The following is a 13,203-nucleotide window of genomic DNA, read 5'->3' on the forward strand; positions in this document are numbered from 1 at the left end:
TGCATGGTAATGTTAATTAGAAACTCTTTGATGTTGATAGTAAAATGTTATGTGGCAAACAACTTATCTACATATAAAGTAAACATAGTAGTGAAACGATTCAGCTTAAAATGAGTTTCATTGAAAGGAAAAGATTTCAAGTGAGTTCTGTAGTGAGGGAGAGGAAAATGTGCTGGGCTGGAAAGTGGATGATCCAGTCTGCGATGAGGAGAGGCCAGGAAGGTGACTCACACATCCAGGTGCCCTTTCCGTCTCTGAGCTGCTGGAAGGCACATGAATTCCCAGTGCTGGCTGAGCCACCTGCTCCTCCTGCTCCTCGTGCAGCCGGGGAAGGAAGGCACCCTGCCCTTGGGCTGGTGCTCCAGGTTGCCTTGGAGGCAGGGCCATTCCTCTGTGGACTGTATGGCTGTGAGGCTCAAAGCTGAAGTTCAACAGTAAAGCAAACGCCAGAAAATTTGGGGTTCTCAGTCACAAACTGTAGAAGAAATACTTTTTTTAAGAGCTTGCTTTTAATCCTTGAAATTCACCACATTGTCCCACCTACCTGGGTAACTGGTGTTGACACAGCCTGGACAGGTACAGACACAGACTGAACCACAGCTGATGGTGTCTTGGAGGTTTCTTGATGCTTGGTTGCAGTTCTGACAGCAGGAGATGCTGCATTCACGGAGGTGTTGGCTGGCTTTGGTTTGCTGTGAAATATTAACCAAGAACAAATTCTCTAACTTGAAGCTAGAGCTCTGTGTGTGCCCCTAAGTTATGTCTGTCTCAGTTACATGTCAACCCCAGCCTCACTTCTGGGATTGAATTCCTCTTGACCTAAGCTGATATGTACTCCTCCTAGGTAAAACTGTAAGTCACCCAGCTATCTGGCCACTCTAATATCTCATACTTAGTTCAGCCACACCAAATGCAATAAATGGCCTGGATCAATGCAATTGTGGCTGTTACCAGCTGAGAGTAGCATGAGAAAGCAGTGCTAGTTTCACAGAGGACACTGCTAGTTTCTATTCTGTGAAGAGTGGGCCTATAAGGTAATGAAAATACTATGGTTTGCTTGGATACAGATTCAAAAATTAATTGCTGAAAAATAAAAGAGACATGCTTTCTGACCAACATATCATCAAAGTTGCTATCATCAACTTTGCTAGAGATTGACATCTCTTCACTTTGTGGTTGTTTATATATGGAAATGTAAGAGTTGACCCTTTTAAATTTTATTGCTAGGTGGAATAATGCAGACAGTGAAGAGCTGATCTTTTTATTCAGTTTGAGGTCCCCCCAGGAAAGCTAGCCTTCAAAACAGAAGAAGCATTACTCAGAGTGAAGATACAACTATTGTGATCACTGATTTCTCTTTCGAACTTCTTTTAGCAGCTGTTTTCGTATTAACTCCCTTCAGTTACCAGTGTTCAGATTCATGTGATGACAACTGGAAGCCAAGCAAAAAGGAAGACACACTTATCATACCCAAACCTGGTCTTTCGTAATGTGATTATTTGAAGACATCCTACTGTGATGTCAAAGCAGCATTCTGAGAAAAAAATTACCTTACAGCTTAATGAGGTAAGTGATTTAAAGATGCCATCATGTGATCAGGATCCTGGTCAACCCTACATTGACACCTAATGACATGAATGTGAAAAAAAAATGCTTGTGACACTTGGACAAGTCTGAGCTAGAATGGAAAACTTCACAATTCATCCTAAAACAATTAGCAGTACATCCCCAGTTTGAGACCTTCTTGATCTTCAGTTTTATAAAAATCCTAACATTTATCAAAGTCCATAAACCAATTCAATCTGGAGTACTTTATGACTTTGAAGTTTAAATTACATACAACAGGTTTTGCTGTCAGCCTGAGGTCTTCAGTCAAATACACTGCAAATATCTTCTCTTTGCATTTTAAAAACTGACATTTGTAATGAGTATAATTCTCCTTAGTGATGGGAAAAAACCAATAGGGTGCATAAGTCTGTCTAATTAAGGCCTCTTCTATGAAGCACTGGTTGCTTTTGATGTTGAATCTGTACATACAAAGGATTTCAAAATAAAAGACAGTATTTTAGCTTTTAACCATTCTGACTTCCTTTCTAATTAATAGAAGGACTTTAATTCTGAAAGAATTTTAACAGCATTGGATCAGGGTCTAAATTATCAGGGAAAAATAAATAAATATTTCCCAGATACCAGATCACATCTGACATTTTTTCTTTTTATAATTAAGTAGTCTTTTATACCATCATTTCAGTTCACTCTAGTACATGTCTATTAATTTCTTTATCTTAAATCTAAATAATCAGTCTCTACCTATATTCTGCCAAAAACCTTATGTATTTTCATGTGAGAAATTGTACTATATTTTTTGTCCAAGTCAGACACTTAAATCAGCATTTAAGTTGGATCTAGGCAAATGGTTTTTGTTTTAGTAAATTCATTTTAGAATTTCAGTCTTTATGGTAACATCTTCTTATATTAATATTTAATACTAAAATTTCAATTCTTAATCTAAAGTTGAGGACTCACAAGCAAACAAATGTGTGTTTGTTCCATCTGTAAAGAAAACAAATGAGCACACAAAATTCAACCCAACCAATCCCAACAAATCCTAAACAGAATAATAAAGTGTTGGAAGCTGCAAACTGAAATGTCTGCACTTGTGGGTTTTTTGACTGTAAGAAATACAGATGATGTAATTGATTTTAAACTTACTGATCCATTTCGTCTTTGATGATTTCACCTTCAGAGTCAGAAGAAGAGATGCCTATGAAAAAAAAAAAATTTAGCAGAGGGGTTTTTGGAGTTTCTCTATGAATGATACAAACCTTTATTCGGATTTCTTCTAGACCACTCTATGGATATGTATTATAAAGCTATGCCAAGACAAAAATCACATTGCAGGGGAAATGAACCAGCATTCCATACTGTGCAAGATACAGAACTGCTGTTGAGATAAGGCAAATTTGGGAGGAGGTGCAACTGAAGTAAGGAAAAAAACATCCAAGAGTGAATGAATATCTGGGTGTTCCTTGGTTCTCTTTAAAATGCCTCTATGATTTAATCCATATTTGGTGTTGTGAATCAAGTGAGAGTTTTCTTCTCTCAGATGCCTGATACTATCAGATTAAAAGAAAAAAGATAGAGACCTGGAATCACAGCTGTTATTCTCCAGCTAGTGCCTTGTAGCACAGTATGGAGAAGATACTAGCTCGGTTTACTAACAGCTGTCAGTTACTGAGACATTTAAACTTCTGATTCAGCCTTCACTGTGCTTGGAATTTGCATTTTCTCTGCAGTTCCTGCCAGTGAGCATCTCCATCAGCCATGGCTCCCATCCAGCATCCACTGAGTTGGGTAAAAGCAGACCTTGGCCCCTGTTTCAAGAACTTGTAAATCCCTGCCAAGCACAGACATCTCCCATTAATGTCAGGGGCAGTGCAGATACTAAAAAAGGATTCGTCCTTTCACTGTCAGATTAGAGACAGGAAAGAAGAATAACAGCAGAATGAAATTCACCTTTAGGGCAGTGCTTTAATTTATGAGTGGTCCCACTGTGGTCAGTGACGGTGCTCATAGCATATTTCTCTGAGAGAAATACAAAAAAAAATCCTATGTGTTTATTTTAAGTTTACAGTCCTGCTAGCACAATAATGGATTCAATCTAAAATCTTATCCAAGAAAATGTTAAAGACAAATATAATAAATAGATCACTCTTAGATATTGTAAAAGGCATAAGGAGAAAGAAAAGACACCTAAATCTGCAGATGTATCTTCTGTTTGATTTACAGCATCTACTGGGCAAGTAGAACATCAATTTGATGGCATATTTATTTTGGTTACAAGGTCCCAATAAAGGGTTAAGATGAAGCTGTCCTACATTCAATTTGTAGGGACTGTAGGGAAAAGGAAGAATAAGAATTAGACATAAATTTTAGTTTCTTATACTTCTGTAGAGTTCCACATACAAAAAATACAAGGTGGCTTCAGAATTGGAATATTTTTAGACTTGGATCTTGCAGTGAGATATATAAAATCTCTGGGAAGTAACACAATAAAATTACATGTAAGTGCTGGTCCCTTGTCTGAAGAGTGTTTTACAGGAAAATAATAAAGGTATTAGTAATGATGAAGAGTGTTGACTCCTGCTATATATTTTTTGTGACAAAACGATGACAGTTAGCAAGCAAGATACGTAATTGTATCTTAATCCCATATGACCAATTTCAACAATCAGTTTCTGCAGCACTTCTAAGAGTACCTTCTATGTAAATCTCTGCAGAAGTGGAGTCTGTTCCATAGATGTTGGAAGCAAAGCACGAGTAGCGCCCTGTGTCCTCCTCAAAAGCTTCAACAATAATCAAAGAGTGTCGATCACCTGTCTGGATAATTTGAATGTCTGGTGAGTTTTCAAGCTCCTTCCCTTCACAGTACCACCTACAAGGCAAAAAGAAATTGTTTTTCAATGCAAACGACTTGATAACTAGGATGATAATGTTTGAAGTCTTTCTGATGATAAAATTGGTATGTTTAGCCTGAAGATTCTGACAGAGTACTGCAGGCAAGTATTGAATCAACAGTCATAGGAATAAAATATTGATGATTTTCATAATATTCAATAAAAAGTAAAAGAGCTCTAAATTTGGAACACTGTCAATCCAGCTCTGATTTTCTCTTTAGGTACAATCAGATCTGTGTAGTGGCTTAAAGTGCAGCAAAAAACCCCAGCCCTAATTTAACAAATTTCCCCCAAACTTGTGTTTCCTAAGTTCATGTTAATTCAAAATGTGACTGAAATTTGTCCTTATTTTGTCATATACTTGACAAAATCTGTTTTTTATAGAAAATGGCATAAGTCTATCCTGAGGTAAGAAAGTTGATCTATTACAATACAGAGGTATTTCCATACAGAAACAGCCAGTGAGACAGCTGCACCAGCAATTCTTTTCTGCACGGTATTGCTGTGTTCCTCTTTAAACACTGCTGCATAGCCAAGAATCTACTAGGCTCTTGAGAGCTTTCACACTCCTATCTCAGGCATTCCTAAGTCCCTCAGTATTCAGAAGGGTTGTTTCAGTGGAAAATGCAGGAATGCACACAAAAGGAAAAGCAGCACCTTCACAGACAGCTCTATAGGATGTGTTACTGGCAGTAACCACCAGCTCACTCAGAGCTGGTAGGAGGGGAGAGCAGGCCCACGGCTCTTGCTTGTTACAAGGCAGAACAGAAGCATAAAAAGCAGCTGGGTCTGCAGAAACAGAGTCAAATTAAATCTAGGCTTTATGAAGAAGAAGCAGCACTATGTATCAAGATCCAGAGTTAAATGTTTGAGATAATACTCAGAAATACCTGTAATTATAGATAACTAGCTAAATTTGAAAAGCGAAACTTAAGCGCATTCATTTTCACTGTAACTTTTCTCATAAAGATAGATAGATAGATGGATAGATAGATATAAAATGTCACAAAAATATTTGTATTTTCTTACTGTGACTTTCTTAATTACATGTGATTAGCTAATGCATCTTCTGCATGTGAGGGTGGTCGCCGTCATACTTATTTTTTATTCAATTGATTTAAAAAAAAATTATTAATTGTTTCATCCATCTTATATGGTAACTTGGTAAAAGAACCTGCCAACATTTGAGTGGTACTGCAGAAAATATGATTGTTATGGAAAGTATAAGGAGAGGTTTTTAAGTAATAAATTGTAATAATTAGTATTTCCTGTCTTACTTCAATACATTTCCATCTCAGATATTTTGGAAAAACATGAATAAATAAATTTGTTTGACCGCTCAATTGCACAACTTTGTAACAACAGTTTGTGCTACAAATTAAGCATGAAGAAAACCCCAAATATATTGAAAAAGAAAAACTCTCTAAACAGTCCATACCAACAGAAACCCAGAATATAACAGAAGTATGATATAGAATTGAGAAAGGAGCCTCAAGGGGTGTCTGAGGTATGAAGGAGTACAGATCTAGCACTTAAATGCTGATTCTGTAGCTGAGCAGAAGACCAGGCCCTGTTTGTGCCCCTCAGTCCAAGCCATCCAACGTGGCTTTCTCAAAACCAACAGGGTATTCCCTGTGTTTCATTCACACCAGAGATGCCCTGAGCTATGTTCTGTCAGTAGACACTCTGCCTAGGACTGCACTTTACTCCAGCTAGCTTTCAGCAGCCATTCATGCTCCTTCTCAAAGCTCAGTGGAACTTGTTTAAGATGCAAACAGCATTCTGGCCACTAACCAAGCCCATAGAGCATGCAGCACCTTTGGAAATTGGAGAGCCAGCTGTGCTCATACAAAACGGAGCAGTAACAGCAACACATATCCAAGGATGCCAGGTGAGCTGGCACATGTGGAAGGATGAGGAAGAACTCCCTGGGTGTTCTGGCTCAGATTACAGATCTGCCTAACCCAGCGTGCTCTCCTGACAGTGGCCAAAAGCAGACACTGAGGGGAGGGTGTAAGAACAGAGTGAATGTATGCATGTGTGTATATTTACTTATTGCTCTGGAGTGTGTAACCCTCCTCTTTAACTTCTCTCCCAAGGCATGAAGCAGCACTTAAAAATAGTTTTAAAAATGTGAAATCACTGGTTCTTAAATCATTACTTATAAACCACTTTTCTCTTAAAGGATTTCATGATCACAGTACCATTACCATTGTTTTCCATAGATTAGAATGTATGGTTCCTTGCTAACATTTATTTTGAAAATATTACTTTTTATTTATGTTATCTTTATTTTTAAACTGTTGGTTTGTGCTTCCATTCAAAATACATTTCCTTTAAAAATAATTATCTTTCTAACTTCTTCTGATTGACTTTTAGTTTTCATATTCTGTCATAGTCCTGTCAGAACCTCTAAAACAAAACCTCTTCAAACAGAAGGAACAGCTACATCTATTTTAAACTTTGCCCATAATGGCTTGCCCAAATCTGGAGTTTTCCCCACTAATACTTGGATACAAAGGGGGTTTTTTTGACTGGTTTCCCGGAAGTATCACATTCTCTTTTCTGTTCAGTGCTGTCCTTGCACACGTGTAGGGACAGACACCATAGCTCATAGCTGGCATCCGGAACACAAACATCCAATGTCTGGGATAGATAACAACTCTATCAGGAGCAAGTAGAGGAAATGTTTAGCAGTCCCAAGGGAGAGGTATGATAATGTGCATTACCGGGTTGAAAATGTCCTTTGACAATTATTAGTGCCTTTTCAAATTCTAGACAAGGGAATTATATAGGATTCCTGCAAGACTGAAAGGAGAAATATAAAAAATTCTATCTACAATATGGTTTATTCTACTGTTCTCAAGATCTGCAGTTGGTGATAACTGAAAATGGTCACATTATCAGGAGAGACGGTTCATGCAGTTGTGTGAGTACAGGCACAAATTTGGTATATGAAGGTACAAGTTGCCTTTTAGGTGTGTAATTCATGTAGACAACTGTGTACTTTAGGACATGAGTCATGGCACTTACTCATGTCTTTTTATATACCTACCCCATGCCTCTTCCTTATATTGTAGCCTTGTTTTAGCATGTTAGCCTTAGCAGATATGAATAAGGATTAAAGAGAATACCCATGTTCTAGAATTTGATTTCATTTTCAGCAGCATCTTTTCAGAACATTAAAATAACTTGCATAGTACAGTGATATTATATTTTCATGTCCACTTATATGTGTTTCCTTACTGAAGTGGCACATCGAGCAAAACACATTACACAAAATGCTCTGATACAACTGCCATTAAGGTAGAACTCATTGTGTTACTGATCAGCTTTTCGAATTAACCTGTTTTGTTTGTGCAGGGATATGTCTGTATCACATGCTTTTGTGAGGCACAGTTTAATTTTCCTACAAGCAAATTTAAAAACACCATGTAAGCTAATTTTTATGTTTCTTTTATTAGTATATAAGCAATTTATTCCTTTAGTAGACTCAAAGAGTGAAGCAGGATTGAGTTAATTGTTTTCTTTGCAGTTATTTTTTTCTTTGGTTAGTCCCATATTTGCAGCAGATTTGCAGCAAATTTGCATATTTAAAACTTCAGGAATAAACTCCTGTTTCAAACCTGTGTTTAGTTCTCTATGCAGTGTGTTCTGTAGTCAGTATTTTCAGCATAATGTTCAAGTATTTTGAGATTAAGTTGAAAAAAGGAGCATGTTGTGTGAATGTTGTCTCTCTGTAATGCTTATAAATCAAAACCAGTTGTCTCCTGTGAAGTTAAGCTTCATGGAAAACTTTGGTATGGCCATATCTACTCCTTGCTTATTAACATTTGATTTTATACTTACTGTCAAATCGTTGTACGTGGTAGCAATGAAATGTCAGTTCCAGGGGGAGTTCTGACACTGAGATATGTGGAATGACTGAAGTAGCAATACTCTCTGTCACTGACATTTCATTCCTGCCATGGATTGCAACGATAGCTTCCTCATGCAAGGGAGGTTCACATTAAGGCAGTGTCATCCCCTGTGCCAAATTCATCCTAGATCTTAATCCATTGACTTGACTGGAGTTGCATGTAAGAGAAGTTTGGCTCTAGACTTTGAGCACTAAAACAGAGAAGTGCTTTCATTCGCATCCAGAAAGAAAAGTCCTGAATAACCTTGCATGGCTTCGGAGTTTCTAAAAATCTGTGATTAGTCGCAGGTCTGGTCTCCTCAAGCAAAGCAGCATAAAATGCACCTTTTGAGCTTTGTATGCCTATGTTAAAGAATGTTTTCATGGAAACCTTATGACATACAGCCTGTTTTTAGAACATTAAATCCTCATGACACTTCCAGGATAGCTGTGTATGCCAAACCATGCAATGTGATTCATCAGTAAAATTAACCTAGGAGTGATGTGCCAAGCAGTTTGGAAAAATGTAGGCACCTCTGAACTTGAGGGAAAAAGGAGTGCTCTCCTCACAGAGAGGAGTGAATGTCACACCTACCATTACTCATACAGAAACGGAGCTGTAGAAGGGAGCTTGAGAAGGAGGTCATCAAACACTTTGGAAATAAGCTACACATTTCTCTCAAAGGCTTATTTCTAACCCGCAGTACAGAGTAAAGCAATCAGCAGTAAATGTACTAGTGCTCTTTAATAGCGAGCTAAGGTTTGAGCTTGCTGGAGGCACACATCCTGTGGTTTCAGTCCTTGTCTCTTCTGTGACACTGCATTCAGCTGATGATACTGAAAAATGGGTAACTTTTCACCCAAAATTCTAGATAGGTTGGCTTCACGAGCTTCCTCTGAGTTGTGGGCTTCTTATGTTAAGGCTTAAGTTACCTTACAAAGCAATTGGACAGGTCTTTCTGTATTCAGCCAAGAGGACTTAGCTTTCCATATACTGGTATTTCAAATCTGTTCCTCATTCTTCTCTGGCTCCACCATCCAGTTTTCTGTCCCTCAGTGAGCCCTCATGCTTGACAGTTACCTACCACACCTGTAATGCTTTATCACTGCCATGATTTGGTAATTTGATAAGTAATCAAAATGGTATTTTGACCCTGATCCGTCATGAATGTCATTTACACCATTTTTAACATCAATTTGGTTTAGTACTATCTTGCTTTCAAACGTGGTATCTGCCCTTCATATTTTCCAGTCCTTTCTATCCCTGTGATCAGCTTCTTTCTAAATATCCTGTCTCTAATTTCTCTCTTATAATCCCCATTACATCAGTTTAACCATCGGATTGCTCCTAGTGTTGACTGATTAACTACGCTACAGAGCTTGCTGAATCTTGTTCTTGTTTCACAATGCTCTTGGTTCCCACAGTACAACTTCCACTTCGTAATTTTATTTAATATATGCATTTATAAGTCACTTGGGATCCCTTTCTGTGGTTAGGAAGTCCATTTTAAGTCAAAGGTCATTAAGCTTTCTTTCATCAGTTGCTACCTTGCCAGTCAGTCCTTTCCTGGGAGTGCTGATTTTTTTATTTCTCTAACCTATCTATTAGAATCCTTCTCTCCTTGCCCAGCTCCACAGACATTGAACTAACTCACCATAAACTTTGGAAAACTTGTACCCTCCAAGCAAGATGTTTGCCAGTTCTGAGTACAGTTCTGCTCACAGTTCCACAACTATGGTCAACAGGATGCTTCCTTCACTCTTTTGGAAGCTTTGCACAGCAGATCAAAGATAGGGATTATTTTTAGGGAAAAAATGCTGTGTTCTTCTGGTCCTCATGATTAATGGAACACAAACCCCAAAGTACATTCTGTTTTCTGGTTTCCTTGTGCTGTAGCAGTGACTAACAAGGCCATGATCACTGGAAGCATGTGAATATTTATCACTCAGTCAAGTGACAATTTTTACACCCTCTTAGTGTTACTTCTACACATTGGTGGAGTTGAAAGAATCTTGGATGAACATGACAAAGTTTTGTTAATAAATAATTATGATCAGAAAACTGTTCAAGGAGCTAACATTCCCAGCTTTCTCCTTAATATAGCACGTACATACACACACAAACACAAGGGAGAGAGAGTTCAGAGGTCCTCCCTTGTGACTTACCTTCTATTTTTTAGTTTAAATGGGAAACTGGAAGCTGAGCCTGATCTTTATCTTGAGCTTGGGACTAATTTTCCCTAGGGGACTTCTTTCTCCCTATCCCTAATTCCCTATATCTGATGGATGCTTATTCTATAGAAGTGTAGCAGCTCCTGTATTGAATGGCATTCACATAAGTAGCTTATTTAATTAATCAAAATGAACAAAATCAAATGTTGCAATAGAAATTTCAGTTAAAAAGCTTCAGTTTTGTTGGGACAAAAATTAACCCAAGTTATAAAGATATCTGTCATCCATTTCTGTGGAATCAAGTGATTCCTGAATTGGGTGTACCGGCATTCTGCTCATCCCTGGATACTCTGTAGGATGAGCCATCATTCCTGGGTTCTCCAATCTGCCCTTGCAAGGGTTCTGTGACTTTATAGTATCAGCTCCTAATTCTGACTTAGAACTTTAGATGATTGTTAAACACCTAAACTTGGATGGCATGAACACCTTGTCACTTTTAAGCATGTCAACAGCACGAACATGACTGCTGGTATAAGGACAGTGTTCTGGCCTTCTGGAGAAATACCTAAACTGTGTGTTGGAGTATGGTCTATAAACAATCATTTCAGTGTTCACCTGTTCTGAATATGAAGAAAGCCAGATTGAGTTTGTGTACAGGTCCAGATACATAAGAGAAGATGATTTCACTTGTTGTCTTTGCATTATAAGCTATGAATGATGAAAGGGGAAAAAATATTTCTCGTGTCCAGGGATCCTACTGACATTTTTATTATCCAAAGGATTTATCAAGGCAAATGCCTGGAGAAATAAGTCTCAAAGCCTTTATAAGCAAGAGAAGTGTTCAGAGGGTGTTGCAAATATCTAGGGGATGATGATATTTCCTGTTTGTTTTCTGTAAAAAACCCCTGAATTTCTGGCACTGTTTTCTGTTTTAGTCAGACTCCTCTACAAGTTTAAGGGCTGAACACAATACAACATTTGTAATGGCATAAGCTCCACCAAGGGAATGCCTCAAAACTGTTAATTAAAGCAGTGAGTTTAGACATGAAGCATAGTAGAAATAATATTCTTCCCAAACAACGTATTTCCTGCCTGCACACACCTACCATGACAGAAATACAAAATGACAAGTGCAGAATATGTTTACCTGACTTCAGGTGCTGGGATTCCTACCACAATGCAGTCCAATTGCACTTTGGATCCTTCAGGAACTTCCCTGCTCTTCAATTTTTGAGTAAAGCGCGGCGGTTGTCCAATGGGCTCATCAGAATACACAGATGCAGATTCTGACTCTGTTTTCAGCTCTGCACTTGTTAATTGACTGATAGATTCCAGGTTTGCAGCCTGTTGATCATCTGTTTGTTCAAATGTTTTCTCTGCTTTGTTTTCCAAGTCTTGACGTGTTGGAATGGAAAGCCTTTCTCTGTTTTCTGACGTGAGAGACAGGCCAGAGCTACCTTTTTGAGCAGACTTATTCTTAGAATCAATTTTGCTCTTGTAGTTTTTGCATGTTCGGGGTCTTATTCTTTCAGAGTTGTGAGCTTTGAAAAGTGAGGAGAGCTCCTCAATGAAATCTGCCGCCTTGTTTAGGAATTCCTTTTTGGATTCTGATTCAGAAGGCAGGTGGTGTTTCTTTAGATCTTGAGAGCTCCCTTTGGACCCCTTTGTGTTTCTGACATGTTCCTGGCAAAAGTTGGAGTGCAGGCCATTGTCTGATGTTTTCAAAGCTGTAGACTGGGCCATTTGTTTGTGTTTTCCCGTGTTGTTCAGCTGATCTGGGGGGTGCTGTGAATGTGCCTGAAGCTCATCCTGTTTAGTTTCCAGCGGATTCTGACCAATAGCTTGTCTTGCCAGGTTTACACTTTCATCAAGCTCTTCTTGGCTCAAAAAGGCAGAGAGATCTGGAAGGTCATCTTGGGCAGCTACCTCATCTGAATCACCAGAAGCATTTCCATAGTGGAAATTATGAGAAACTGGCTCTGATATGCTTCTTTCACTCTTCCCTTGATGCTTAGTTTCTGCTAAATAACTCTCCCTCAGAAGCTGAGATATTGAAGTTGAGGTTTCTAAACTGTCGTCTTGCATGCTGCCAACAAAAAGGACAAATAGGACCACGCCTTATCAACAGCAATTTTTTTGATTGAACACAATAACAGGCTTCTGAACATTCTCAAACTGCATCTGTGTGCTGAATACTTTTAAGTACTTGTGATACTTGAAGCATAAGGATGGCCTAGTGTTAAAGGCCTGCTTCTGCACATCCTACCAGATACTGTTGTCTTTACCCAGTAAAGTTCATCTTTTATCACCTTCTACTGTCGATAGCCTCACATAAAGTAACTGCAAGTGTGGTATTTTCTACTCTGTTCTAGGCAAAACTTCAACTACAGAGCTATCAACTGAGTTTCAATGTCAAATCTTCATCATTGCTGATGTGTGTTTCTTAGCTAAGAAACAATCTCATCAGATGGATTAAGTGTTGGATATTACAGGGACGGAAAGTTGTTGGGAATAACTACTTTTAAATGAAGTAAATTTAGCTTGAAAAGCACTGAAGTAGTAAGTAAATGAACCCTCAAAATCATATGAGGGATGTGAGGAGGAAGGAGAAAGAACAAAAATATTCTATAATGACAATGTTTCATGCATTATAGGAAGTTATAATGGTGCTAAATG

General features: G+C 38.3%; 1 protein-coding gene across 5 annotated transcripts in view; it reads right to left on the reverse strand.

Moving 5' to 3' along the window:
* Window positions 1-13,203, reverse strand: part of MYPN (myopalladin) — a 66,416-nt gene that overhangs the window by 29,455 nt on the left and 23,758 nt on the right. For all 5 annotated transcript variants that reach the window (XM_082286011.1, XM_082286009.1, XM_082286010.1 and 2 more), the window contains 4 exons: window positions 11,675-12,613; window positions 4,260-4,435; window positions 2,713-2,764; window positions 545-692 (listed from right to left, as the gene is read on the reverse strand). In XM_082286011.1, coding sequence (XP_082142137.1) covers window positions 545-692; window positions 2,713-2,764; window positions 4,260-4,435; window positions 11,675-12,612 — 1,314 coding nt within the window. In that variant the 5' untranslated portion in view covers window position 12,613. The remainder of the gene's footprint in view (window positions 1-544; window positions 693-2,712; window positions 2,765-4,259; window positions 4,436-11,674; window positions 12,614-13,203) is intronic.

This window comes from Coloeus monedula, assembly GCF_965178545.1.
Source record: "Coloeus monedula genome assembly, chromosome: 8".
In the NCBI taxonomy this organism is placed as follows: domain Eukaryota; kingdom Metazoa; phylum Chordata; class Aves; order Passeriformes; family Corvidae; genus Coloeus; species Coloeus monedula.